The sequence below is a fragment of the Anomaloglossus baeobatrachus genome, chromosome 8, assembly GCF_048569485.1.
Source record: "Anomaloglossus baeobatrachus isolate aAnoBae1 chromosome 8, aAnoBae1.hap1, whole genome shotgun sequence".
NCBI classification, from domain to species: Eukaryota; Metazoa; Chordata; class Amphibia; order Anura; family Aromobatidae; genus Anomaloglossus; species Anomaloglossus baeobatrachus.
In genome coordinates this window covers 127,931,389-127,944,364 of record NC_134360.1, presented here as the reverse complement: position 1 = coordinate 127,944,364, position 12,976 = coordinate 127,931,389, and the positions used below count along the sequence as shown (strand labels likewise).

Sequence of the window (12,976 nt, the reverse complement as noted above, 5' to 3'; positions counted from 1 at the left end):
CAAGCAATAACTGAAGTCAGTTGCAGTAAAGGCATACCAAGCACCACAAAGGAGGAAACCCATTATTTGGTGACGTCCATGGCTTCCAGACTTCAGGCAGTCATTGCCTGGAGAAGATTATCTACAGCTAAAAGTGAACATTTTATTTATGATAAAAAATATAGAAAAATGGTTGCAATTCCTAAACATTTCACATAATATTTTTGTTCAACCTCTTTAATTAAAATGGAAAGTCTACACTTCAATTGCATCTCAGTTGTTTCATTTTAAATAAAAAATAGTGATATGCAGAGAGAACACAAATCACAAAGATTCGGTCAAAGTACAAATATTTCTAGATCTAACTGTTTATGTTTTTAAGTGTTAATACTTTTTCTCTTCGATATGGGTTAATAAAATGCATGAATTATGGAACATACATATATGATCAGTCCCATCTTGTTTTTGTATGAGAAGCAAAGGTTGAACCATCTGACTTGATCCCATAGAAGAGCCAATATAACACAAATTGATTTGTCCTCCAAATTCCCCAAGACATAAAGGATCTACAGTAATGTGTTACTCCACAAGACTCCTTCAGAGATCTTGTAATTTCTATCCTCAACAGGTTTGAGTAACCTTTGTTGACACAAGAGGGACCCATACAATATTAAGTTATGGCAGTGTATGTATGAACAAATATGGAGGGCACCACTTCACTCAGAGAGATCTCTCCTGACACAATAGAAACTAGTCCAATATATAGAGAAAAGAAAGTGCCATAAAAGGAGGATCACCATAAAATTATTATTTTATTTTACAAAACTGACACAAGAAAGGTATCAATTTTGTAAAATAAAATAATTTTATGGTGATCCTCCTTGTATGGCACTTTCTTTTCTCTATATATTGGGCAGTGTATGTATGGGCGTAGTGTGTTTGTATAATATGTGTGTGTATAGTGTGTTTTACATAGTGTATAGTGTGAGTGTAGTGTGTGTGTGTGTGTATAGTGTTTTTCATAGTGTATGTGCATGTAGTGTATGTGTATAGTGTGCGTGTGTGTCTGTATAGTGTGTTTTACATAAAGTATAGTGTGTGTGTGTAGTGTGTGTGTATAGTGTTTTTCATAGTGTGTGTATATGTATAGTGTTTTTCATAGCGTATAGTGTTTGTGTAATGTGTGTGTGTATAGTGTGTTTTTCATAGTGTATGTGCATATAGTGTGTGTATAGTGTGTGTGTGTGTGGTGTGGGCATGTATAGTGTGTTTTTCATAATGTGTGTGTGTGTATAGTGTGTTTTTTATAGTGTGTGTGTATATGTGTATGTGTAATGTATGTATGTCCGTACTGTTCGTATAGTGTGTGTGTGTATATTGTGTTGTGTATATGTGCATGCAGTGTATATGTAATGTATGTATGTGCATAGTGTTTGTATAGAATGTGTGTATAGTGTGTTTTTCATAGTGTATGTATGTGCACGTAGTGTGTATATGTGGTTATTGTATAGTGTGTATAATATTTGTACAATAAAAGGAAAAATTACCAGCTCACCCACCTGGAGAACTATTAAAAGGAACGGTGCAGGGATCAGGAAACAGCCAGACCGGGCTGCAGGCAATCCCTGAACTTGAGGAAAAAGAAAGGATCCAGCATCCAAGTTCCAATTGAATTAATTCTTTTTTCTTTATTCAACAAAGATAAAAGGGTTCTTCCATAATAATAAAATCCAAGTTACATGGCAGGGTAGAAAAAATGGTTACCGTTTCTTCTACCCTGCCATGTAACTTGGATTTTATTATTATGAAAGAACCCTTTTATCTTTTTTTTAATTCAGTTGGAACTTGGATGCTGGATCCTTTCTTTTTCTTCAAGTTCAGTGTATAATGTTTGTGTATACTGGATATAAATAATATCAGGATGACTATACAAAATATTACATGAATAAAAAAAGATACAGACTTTTAATGTAACATTTGATGTTGTAGAATTGTCACCCACTCACAAAGTGCACTGTAAAAGACTAATTACCAAGCTATTTTAGCCTAGGCAGTGGTTCAGGGAAATTTCTCAGCCAGGAATTTCTATGATGCGTTACATCCTTCTATTTTGTGCAAATGAAGTACGTCATTTGGAGTTTTTCTTCCCAGTTGTTTAAAAGCGGCACGAGTCCAGTGGTGAAAGTACACTCCACAGGAAATCTCCAGGATAAGCTGTCACTCCAATAGTGCAGGCCACTGAAAGCAACAGGCTTACCTCGGTGAGTATAGAAGCTTGTTAATATTACATTTTCTCCTACAATACAACACAAAATTATTTGTTTTAGTTTAATGAATCTCTCTTCTTCATAACGATGGTTAAAGCTGTTTTTATATGTAATTGTATACTGCATTATACATCCTGCTAATATTAAATTTGGATACAGAATATTGCCAAAAAGTAGTAGTTGTCCTCAATAATGCTCTATAAAAAGAATTAGTAATTTATGGAAAATGTATATTCTGTTTCCAGATACGCCATATTACTTGTCATTGACGTCACTGAGCGGAATGGAATATCTCATCCATCTTTTCCTGCTTAGCTGTGGTAAGTTACCGATATTACGATATTATCCACATGATATTCTGTGTTATTTTCTCAGTGTTTGCAAAACTTTATATTGCAACCTGAAATGTCGTAAAGAATAGTAAAATATTTATTTCTGCTTAAACTATTAATGAAAAAATTTAATGTTTAGACTTTAATACTTCTACAAGTTAATTTTATCCAGATCACTAAATGATAGAAATTAATTATATATAGAGACAGATCAGTGTATGTGATCCACTGATGCCCCGTTCTGTATTGCAGGGTTTCCATTGATGTATTTCACACATGGTTGGACGTATCACTCTTCATCCTACAACATGAAATATGACGATGCCCAAAAATATTGTAGAAAACATTACACTGATATGGTAGCAATCCAAAACAAAGAAGAGAATAAGTATCTGGATGAGAATTTACCATTTAACCCAGCATATTATTGGATTGGCATTCGAAAAAACACTAACACCAGAGAGTGGACCTGGGTTGGCACCAAAAAGGTACTCACAAAGGAAGCCGAAAACTGGGCTACGAATGAACCCAACAACAAGAGTGAGAATAAAAATGAGGACTGTGTTGAGATGTATGTGCAAAGGGCTTTCGATTCAGGAAAATGGAATGATGAGCCCTGCAGTAAGAAGAAAGCAGCTTTATGCTACACAGGTATGAAGTAATGCCAGAAGATAATACAAGATTGCTATAGTACTGTAGATGTCCACTTATACTAATTTGTATGAGACATCAGGGTGGCAATAGGAAGTGTGATGGTGAGAACAGAAAGATGACAGGAGCCTTTCAAACCACTATTTTCTGGAATTTTGGTTATTTCAGTTAACCTTTATAAAGGTATGGTTCCACTTGCACATGACTTGTGCGAGTCTCACATCGGTATCACTCGACACGGCCGCACACTCTCCGACAGGACGGGTCAGCTGCATGTATTTCTATGCAGCTGAGGCGCTCCTGTCCGGAGAGTGTCAGGCCGTGCCGGGTGATACCGATGTGAGACTCGCATGAGTCATACACAAGTGGAACCATACCCTAAAGCTAACTGTAGCGGGAGAAAAGTCATCAGAATAGGCGGCTTGATGCGCTGCCTCTATTTTGACCATACATTTTGTTTTTGCTAATTGCAATGCTTTCCTTTTTTCTGCAGCTTCTTGTAACTCCTCTTCATGCAGCAATCATGGGGAATGTGTAGAAACAATTAATAACTACACCTGCAATTGCTATGATGGATTTTTTGGAAAAGACTGTGAGCATGGTAATTGAAGACATTTTCATGTTTTTATCAATCACTTATTATCATATAATTTTTAATCACTAGATGATGTTAAAGTTGTAAGTCTGAATATACCCTTTGTGTTTTTTTTTCCAGTTGTTACTTGTCCAGAGATAGAAAGCATTAATAATGGATGGGTTGTGTGCTCTCACATGTATGGGAATTTTACCTACCAGTCGAGCTGTAATTTCACATGTTCTGATGGACACCTTTTAGTTGGCTCTCAAAATCTCCAATGCAATGGAACTGGAGGCTGGGGGTTCCAGGTGCCACGATGTGAAGGTGCGTACATGATAAAACATTGTCCATTCTTTTTTGTGGTTGTTCATCCATTAATAATTTACATAAAACAATTGCCATAAGGGTTTGCTCACATCTGTCTATAATAAATCTCTTCAGTCTTCATCCAGAAAAGGTGGACGAGTGAAATCCATTAGGTATTCCGCATGACATGTTAGTGCTATACGAGTGTGCACTTTTATTCTCGCCTAGCACCCATATGCCATCCGTGTGACGTATTTTTTTCAGCAATTATTGCTCATTTACAGAACCCTTTACAGTGTTCTATTTTACAGAATGGTAATGTACCCCTAAAAATTGGATGGCATACGGATTGTTCGTGTGATGTTCATTTTTTTCTAGCACCCATTGACTTGAATTGGTGAACCTCAGTCGTTTTACGAGTTGATATACAGCATGCGGTGATTTTTTGACAGGCTGAGGAAAAAAAATCGCAGATCAGCACTTTCTCATTGATCAACCTCAGTGAGCGTGCAATCGGATTTTTTTTTATCAGATTTCAGCCATATTTATACACAGATGTGAGACATCCTCAGTCTACATATTACAATAATCTATGAGCAATGCCAGCATGATAAAGGACTAGCTATTGTAGAAGATATTTGCCTATTTACTCTACACTCCATTTTTCATACTGGAAATTTAGAGTTGTAAAGTCAGTCTTATAAATTGTAGATTATCTAACATGTAATATTTCTGCTTGCTTAACAGTTATTCAATGCAATCATCCAAATATGTTAGAGAATGGAGTTATGGACTGTTCCACTGATGGAGAAATCCTTCTAGAAAAGTCCACATGTCATTTCAGCTGTAACGAAGGGTTCACCATGGTTGGATCTTCGTCAGTACTTTGCACAACTCCTGGCCAGTGGTCACAGAACCCTCCAAAATGTGAAGGTAATAATGCTGGATCCTCACTACTTTCTAAGTATGTACCCAGTACCTTTACCCGTATAGATATCTACCAAACGTCTGTCCAATCAGACAAACATTCATGTCTGAAAATGGCAAATTGATCTGATTGAAATCTGTTTCATCTGCCAGAAAACTGGCTCTGCCATGCTAAAGAATCAGTATCCCAATAACCATAATGATAAACCGTATCTTAAAGACATCTGAAAGACAACTGTATTATTGGAAATAAATGGTCGAATTGTAGGGTAACCATGACAGATTAGGATACTGAAAATTGGTTGTATCCTAAGGCTATGTGCACCCGTTGCTGATTTGGTGCAGACATTTTCTGCATGAAATCTGCACCTTATGGCAGAAAAATGCACCAAAAATGCATGCATTTGATGCATTTTTGATGCATTTTTGTGCCATGCATTTTTTTAATGAAGTTAATGGCTGTAAGGGCTAAAAAGTCAGGAAAACAATGCACCAACAATTGACATGTTGCAGATTATTTTCTGCACCAAATCTGCAAGTAAAAAAATAAGCAACAGACAGAACTTCAGAATTCTCATTCATTTTAACGGCATAGCTGGCGTGAAAGGAGACATGGAGATTTGGGCAAAAATCTGCACCAAATCTGCATAAATATATGCACCGTGTTCACAAGACCTAAGAAAATATCTGAGATTAGTTTCATCACGATTGGATTGTGTGTCAGTTTAGGCAATTGGAGATTATAATTTGGATTTTCTTTCTTTTAGCTATTCAGTGTGACCATCCATCAGCACCGGAAAATGGAGCAGTGGACTGCCCAAACAACAGAGAAATGCTACCGTATAATTCTACATGTAGCTTCATCTGCAATGAAGGCTTTAATTTGGTGGGAAATCCATCAATTCATTGTGTGACCCCCGGTCAGTGGTCTGCAGAATCCCCAACATGTGAAGGTACTATGGATTTCATAACCTTAGGTGTCATTATTTCTATTACTCTATAATCGAGGAACTAAATAAAGCCCTTGTATCCAGATAATACTGACTCAACAAGACATAGATATCACATAATGGCTGTGATTAATTGCTGATAAATCTCAAATGTACAAGCCAGTAGACCTGACAATGGACAGCCAGTGTGGCAGTAGCACATACGGCGTATCCTGTGTAATGTAACAACATATTTCCCATTTCACATTCTCGTCGTAAAGTATAATAACGTAGATACTCACAGCCGATCCCGATATCCTTTCTGCAATATGTGAAATTCATATGCATTCCACACTTTTTGGTGAGGGTAGAACGTGAGGAGCCAACAATTAAAGTTACAGCCTAGAATAAAAGTCCCATTCTGGTTTAGTAACCCTTCTATTGCTCAGAATAATGCAATCACTGAATATTTGCATATTTATTATTCCATGTTCCTCTACTGTAAATGGTCAGTAAGTTTATAACTCTTTTCACTCTCTGTTCTTGTCTTGCAGCTATAAAGTGTAAGCGCCCAGTGGAGCCGGAGAATAATGGATCAATGAGCTGCGTCAGCGATCAGGAGGTGTTACCATATAATTCTACCTGTAATTTCAGCTGTGATGAGGGATTTACTATTGTGGGGTCTCCATCCGTACGATGCTTAGCTACTGCTCAGTGGACTGAAAAACCCCCAAGATGTAAAGGTAATAATTTCTGTCTGTTTCAGAGAGCAATGGCACACATTGTACCTAGACTTTTACTAAGTGGCCACACAATACATTTCAGGCACCACTGAACTGGCTTGCTATATAGGATATATGGCATTTTCTAGGCTGCTGTATTTAGTATTTGTCTATCTCATAGGACAAAAAATAGAGTGTTCATTTGTTCAATGATAAGTATGCAAGCTCTATATAATCTAGATTGCATTTTGAGTCATGTTTTATTTGTGTATAGCTGTTCAGTGCCAGCGTCCAGAGATACCACAAAATGGGGCCATGAGCTGCACAAGTTCTGGAGAAAAAATGCCAGAGAAATCCATTTGTAGTTTTGAATGTCCAGAGGAGTACACACTTACAGGACCGTCCTATGTACTATGTACTGCTAGCAACCAATGGACTGGAGAAATTCCAATTTGTGAACGTAAGTAAAACATAGTATCTGATTTTTTTTCATGTCTGGAAACAAACTCTATAACCTAGCAAAAAGCAAATCCTAAACCAGGTATTCTCTAAACAGCCATACAGTGTTCCTCACTGGTCGCCCCCGTGGATGGTCTAATGGAATGTAATGGCGGATCCACCTACAACTCCACGTGTGCATTTTCCTGCTCTGAAGGCCATGAAATGACTGGATCATCTGAGCTTCGATGCTTGCCTTCTGGACAGTGGACATCTGCAGTTCCTTTATGTAAAGGTAAACTGAAAAAACTTCTTTTTACTTTATGAGAACCTTTTAGACAGTGAAGATTGCAACACTTACTCAACCAAAAGTAATTCACAACTCAAAGAGTAATATTTCTCAATATCCTATCTTTATTTGCAGCTGTTCAATGCCCTTCTTTGACTTCCCCAAAGAAAGGTCATATGAACTGTCAAGATAAAACCAACTACAAGTCAGAATGTTCCTTTAGCTGTTTGGAAGGCTTCCAGTTGGTGGGATCACCAGTACTTACTTGCCAGTCCTCTGGAGCATGGTCTTCATCTGAACCCACATGTGAAGGTAAATAGTGAACATGTTCTATCTCGGGGTATTAATATAATCAGAAAATATTTCATGTTTATAAATGGATACTTTATCCTTTGTTTTCCAGCTATTCATTGTCCCACTCTGACCGATCCTGATGATGGTCTCATGGTCTGTTCATATGCTACAAACTACAAGACGCAATGTTCGTTTAGCTGTTCAAAAGGCTTCAGGTTAATTGGATCTTCAGTACTCAGCTGCCAGACATCAGGAGCCTGGACTTCATCTGTTCCCAGATGTGAAGGTAAATATTGGTATCGGCATTTTTACCCAATTACCAGAATGCATATACTCTGGGCGTAAAGATCCTGGGCTCCCCCACTCAGGTTCCCCCATGTTGAGTCAGCGCCAAACTCTGCTAACAAAATGCAGATCTCTCTTTGGTCTTTCCACGCATTATGAATGGCCATATTCAATGTTAATCTCGCCAAGGGAAAATGTATAGCCAAAGGTAACTGGTAGTGGCATAATCACCAGTCCGATGAGGGGCCTGCTAGAGGAAACACCTTTGTAAGACAATATAAAAAAAAAAAACAAAGTTACTAGAACAGTAAATATCCTCCATAAAAAATGATTATTCTTATAAAAACAAGCCATATATGAGGAGTAGCTCCCTTTCCTCATTTGTTTTTAGATATTAGGAAAATCTATATATTTGGTAGGTAAAAATCATGTTTCTTATTTTTGTAGCTGTTCAATGCAATGCTCTTGTTGCTCCAACAATGGGAAAAATGAATTGTAGTCAAGTAAATAGTGCATTTGGTACCGTGTGCACATTTACTTGTGAATATGGCCTCCTACTAATTGGAGAAGACACTCTGGAGTGTGAGAGCACAGGAATCTGGAATACAGAAGTCCCAACTTGTGAAGGTAATTTTTATTAGCATCCTACAGCTTGTATTATCTGTATTCTACATATCAAACTCTAAACTTTTATGTTTGTCTCTCCACTATAGCTGTGCCGCAGAGCTCAGCCACAAACCTCACAGTTGGAATCGTTGCATCCGGGGCTTCTGTGTTGTCAACGGCTTCTCTCATCATCTGGCTCATAAAGCGCATGCGGAAAACAGGTACATGATGAACTCAACTTTGTCTCGTTGTATTCATGAAGCTGCTTAAATCAGACATATAGCTGTGTACTATACATATAGAATGAGTGAATTCAACACACTCCATATACTAATTGCATATATTTTTTTTTTACAGCAAAGAAATTTAGTCCAACAAAGTAAGTTAATATTCTGTCTAATACACTTAGTGTAATTATTGATGTAACCTGGCGGCTCATTTATAATCCTCCTGCTCTTCTTTACAGCAGTTGCCAACACCTTGAATCAGCGGGTATTTACCAGAATACTGAAGATAGTGGGGGCATTGTGTAATAAGAGGTAAGTGACTGAAAATGGCAGTATTATCCAATTCTCAGAATATTCTGCTACTCAAGAATTCTCTGTTATATAAATTTATACAATGTTCATGACAATGCAGAATGTGTATATTCCCCTAGATACAGATAACGTATGCACAGGAACAGCATCTGCTATTGACTATCACTGAAAACTATATGCCAATGGCAAAGGTTTTATGCAGTACTATGAGTAAAGCCCGCTTTACACACTACAATATATCTTACGATGTGTCGGCGGGGTCATCGGCGGGGTCACGTCGTAAGTGACGCACACCCGGCATCGTAAGGTACATTGTAGTGTGTAACAGCTACGTGCGATTGAGATTGAACGGTAAAACATTCATCGCATGCACGTCGTTCATTCCTCATGAATTGAATGTCAGATTGTTCATCGTACCCGGGGTAGCACACATCGCAGTGTGTGACACCCCGGGAACAATAAACAGATCTTACCTGCATCCCGCGGCTCCCGGCCAGCAATGCGGAAGGAAGGAGGTGGGCGGGATGTTTACGTCCCGCTCATCTCCGCCCCTCCGCTTCTATTGGCCGGCTGCCGCGTGACATCGCTGTGACGCCAAACGTCCCTCCCACTCCAGGAAGTGGACGTTCGCCGCCCACATCGAGGACGTATGGACGGGTAAGTACATGTGACGGGGGTTAATCGTTTGTGCGGCACAATCAACAAAATTGAACGTGCTGCACATACGATGGGGGCGGTTACGATCGCATACGATATCGTCTGCAGAATCGTAACATGTAAAGCAGGCTTTACACACTATAGCACATGAGCAAGCTCAGCATTTGGATACTTTATATTCTATCCACACAACTTACAAACCCCAGAAAGGAGGTTTGAAAAAGACCCTACTGAGGTGGATCTGTCAACAGATTTCACAATTCTGACTGCAAACATTATGAAATATATTTCTTAGACCCAATGAGGCTGATTTACCCACTTTGAAAATGCAGTAAGTACACCAGCTTCTTCAGATCTAAGAGATCTATTTTATTATGTACAGTGGGTGAAATAAGTATTGAATATGTCACCAAGGTTCTAAGTAAATATATTTCTAAAGGTTCTAATGATATGAATGTCTCACCAGATGTTGGTAACAACCCATCCAATCCACACAGTCAAAGAAAGCAAACCATTTATAGCCATAAATTTAGTGATGTGTAATAAAGAGAAATGACTCAAGGAAAAAGTATATGCAGGTTATATTGTTGAAATCTGCTGAGAGAGCTACTTAAATTATGATCTCCAAAAAGAAATGGGGATTCTGAATGGAAACTGTCATTAGACAGAGAGCTTCTTTTAATGTATTGTTTAACTATTTTTTACTATATGGCATTTTTAATCAGAATCAGGCATGATACATGATAAATGACTATAGTAACGACAGTGAAGACTGAATAATTAATTGTGTGCATTTTTTTTCTTTTTGCAGTTTTCTACGTTTTTGTACTTGAAAATGGTATATGTAAAGCAAGGCATCCATCTGTTCACATACGAAAATACAAGCTACAACTGAATTATAGAGATTTTATCTCTGAACTGAGGAATCCGGGGTATGGGGACTTTAAGCCACTGTGGTACTAATCATTTATTATGGCTGTGTTTCTATATACCCCGTTTTATTTTTCTTGACATCAGCAGGATATGAACGTATCTCCTCACTAATGAGCCATGTGTTATCCAGCACATTGAGTTTCCCCTTCTCATATACATCATGTAATTCAGTATCCTATGAGTATACTAAATAAGTATTTGTGAGTAGGATACATGAGAAATTAATATTCAGCCTTTTATACTGGGGACATTTTGAGTTATCAGTAATGCAGTATAAAATGTGTATCTGTTTATAACAGTCTGAATAGATTGTCATCCCAATGGGATAAATTATTTTTTTTATATAGTTTTTATGGTAGTGTTGTTTAGTGTATACAAATATCGTCACAATTACATTAATGGTTTTGACCCCAAAATAATATTTTTATGGCATGTCGGTCAACACATTTTCCATTTTTTATAAGTCACTTTTCCTTGTTTTGTTGTATTTGCTGATGTTTTCCAGTGTGAAAAGTCACATTCCGCTAAAATGTCTCAGAATTTGGCCAAAGTTTTAGGCATACATAAAAGCATTACATTGTTGGACTGGAGCACATTTGCATCAAAAAAATTAGACTTTTCGAAAACTTTCAAATAATGAATCAGTCAAAATATCTGGAAACTCTAAACTCCCTCAAAAGACAATGAAACAAACAAAATAACAGGCGAAGACATGAAAAAGTGACTTTAAAAAAAGGCGTAAATAAAAGATGAATATGGCACAAACAAAAAACACCAAAAACTTGGTGAAGAACAAGCACAAACGCAATAATAAATCAGACCCTTAGTGATTATGCCAGCATGGCAGGACCAGCTGACGGACCCACGCTCGTTTCACTCTTTATAATGTAGTGCTGACTTGTCACAAACATTTTTTATAAAACCTCTTCAGCTATTCAAGAGTAGTAAGAAAAAAAAATGTAGCCGATACCTACACAATCATATAGGTGCTGCTATATGGCTACTATGGTAATTGTGGAAATGTTATGGACAGTATGAAAGATAGGATAAAAAATTTAATTTAAATGTGTCGGTAAATATTGGTAATAAGTAACAATATTGCCATTAAAATATGTTTTGTATTTCGTCCTCGTACGATTGATGGAGCTGTACTTTTACACTCTGCGACTTATCTCATCTGGCTACCACCAGAACCACTAATGTCTGATCAGTGGGGCTGCCAAGGGGTACACCCCACTAGTCTGATATTGATGACATACTCTAATGCCAGCGTCACAGGGTACGATATATCAGGCGATATGTTGGCGTGGTCATGTCGTAAGTGACGCATATCCGGCATCGTTTGATATATCATAGCGTGTGACAGCTATGAGCGACCTTGAACAAGCAAAAATACTCACCTTATCGTTGCTCGTTGACACGTCGCTCAGTTTCAAAAAGTCGTTTCTTCTTCTGTGCGCCGGTTGTTCATCGTTCCCGGGGCAGCACACATCGCTACCTGTGACACCCCGGGAACGATGAACATAGCTTACCTGCATCCCGCCGGCAATGCTGAAGGAAGGAGGTGGGTGGGATGTTTACATCCCGCTCATCTCCGCTCCTCCGCTTCTATTAGCCGGCCGCTGTGTGACGTCACTGTGACGCCGAATGTCCCTCCCACTTCAGGAAGAGGATGTTCGCCGCCCACAGCGATGTCGTCCGGAAGGTAAGTGCGTGTGACAGGGGTTAACGACTTTGTGCGACACGGGCAACAAATTGGCCGTGACGCACAAACGACGGGGGCGGGTGCGATCGCTCATGCAATCGCACGATAGATCATACCGTGTGACGCCGGTATAAGTGTAGCCCATCAATATAAAAGTATTGGACAAACCCTTTAAGTATTACATGTGATTTGTAAATGACTGTACAGCATTGGCTGAGCTTATCTTTAATCTGTCATATGGTGTAACATTTAATAATATTTAAAGGTATTTATATAATTTAATTTAATATTTTGGGATTATTGTTTTATTATGTAATATAATATCATGTATCACCAATATATTTATAATAAATGTTGTTCTTCATTGTACAAGTATTGTTTCTTTTCGAGGGGGTACACAGCAGTACACACTTATTCTAAATGGGCGCACAGTTTCTAAAACGCTCTGTGTAAGGTGCCCCAATTAGACATTTACTGAGAAATAATCAAATAGGCAGAATGATGCGGAAATATCAATATCCACAGATAGAAAGGGACAGT

The 12,976-nt window shown here is 38.1% G+C and overlaps 1 protein-coding gene across 2 annotated transcripts; it reads left to right on the top strand.

Moving 5' to 3' along the window:
- Window positions 1–2,175: 2,175 nt before the first annotated feature.
- LOC142249296 (P-selectin-like) lies at window positions 2,176–12,727 on the top strand. 2 transcript variants are annotated; one of them, XM_075320927.1, is made up of 17 exons: window positions 2,176–2,240; window positions 2,492–2,566; window positions 2,831–3,229; window positions 3,723–3,830; window positions 3,945–4,130; window positions 4,860–5,045; window positions 5,807–5,992; window positions 6,523–6,711; window positions 6,965–7,150; window positions 7,247–7,423; window positions 7,553–7,729; window positions 7,821–7,997; window positions 8,444–8,623; window positions 8,710–8,823; window positions 8,960–8,981; window positions 9,072–9,141; window positions 10,610–12,727. In XM_075320927.1, the coding sequence occupies exons 2-16, from the start codon at window positions 2,530–2,532 to the stop codon at window positions 9,133–9,135; spliced, it is 2,388 nt and encodes a 795-aa protein (XP_075177042.1). In that variant the 5' UTR covers window positions 2,176–2,240; window positions 2,492–2,529; the 3' UTR covers window positions 9,136–9,141; window positions 10,610–12,727. The 2 variants fall into 2 exon arrangements, with proteins under 2 accessions (XP_075177042.1, XP_075177041.1); XM_075320926.1 differs by having other exon boundaries at window positions 9,069–9,141.
- Window positions 12,728–12,976: the final 249 nt, after the last annotated feature.

What these genes read in the sequence shown, in the direction of transcription:
- LOC142249296 (XM_075320926.1), top strand. Translation starts at nt 2,530, where the DNA reads ATGGAATATCTCATCCATCTTTTCCTGCTTAGCTGTG. An exon ending in TGGAAAAGACTGTGAGCATG is followed by an intron (nt 3,831 to 3,944) that starts GTAATTGAAGAC and finishes TTTTTTTTCCAG; the next exon opens with TTGTTACTTGTCCAGAGATA. An exon ending in AGAATCCCCAACATGTGAAG is followed by an intron (nt 5,993 to 6,522) that starts GTACTATGGATT and finishes CTTGTCTTGCAG; the next exon opens with CTATAAAGTGTAAGCGCCCA.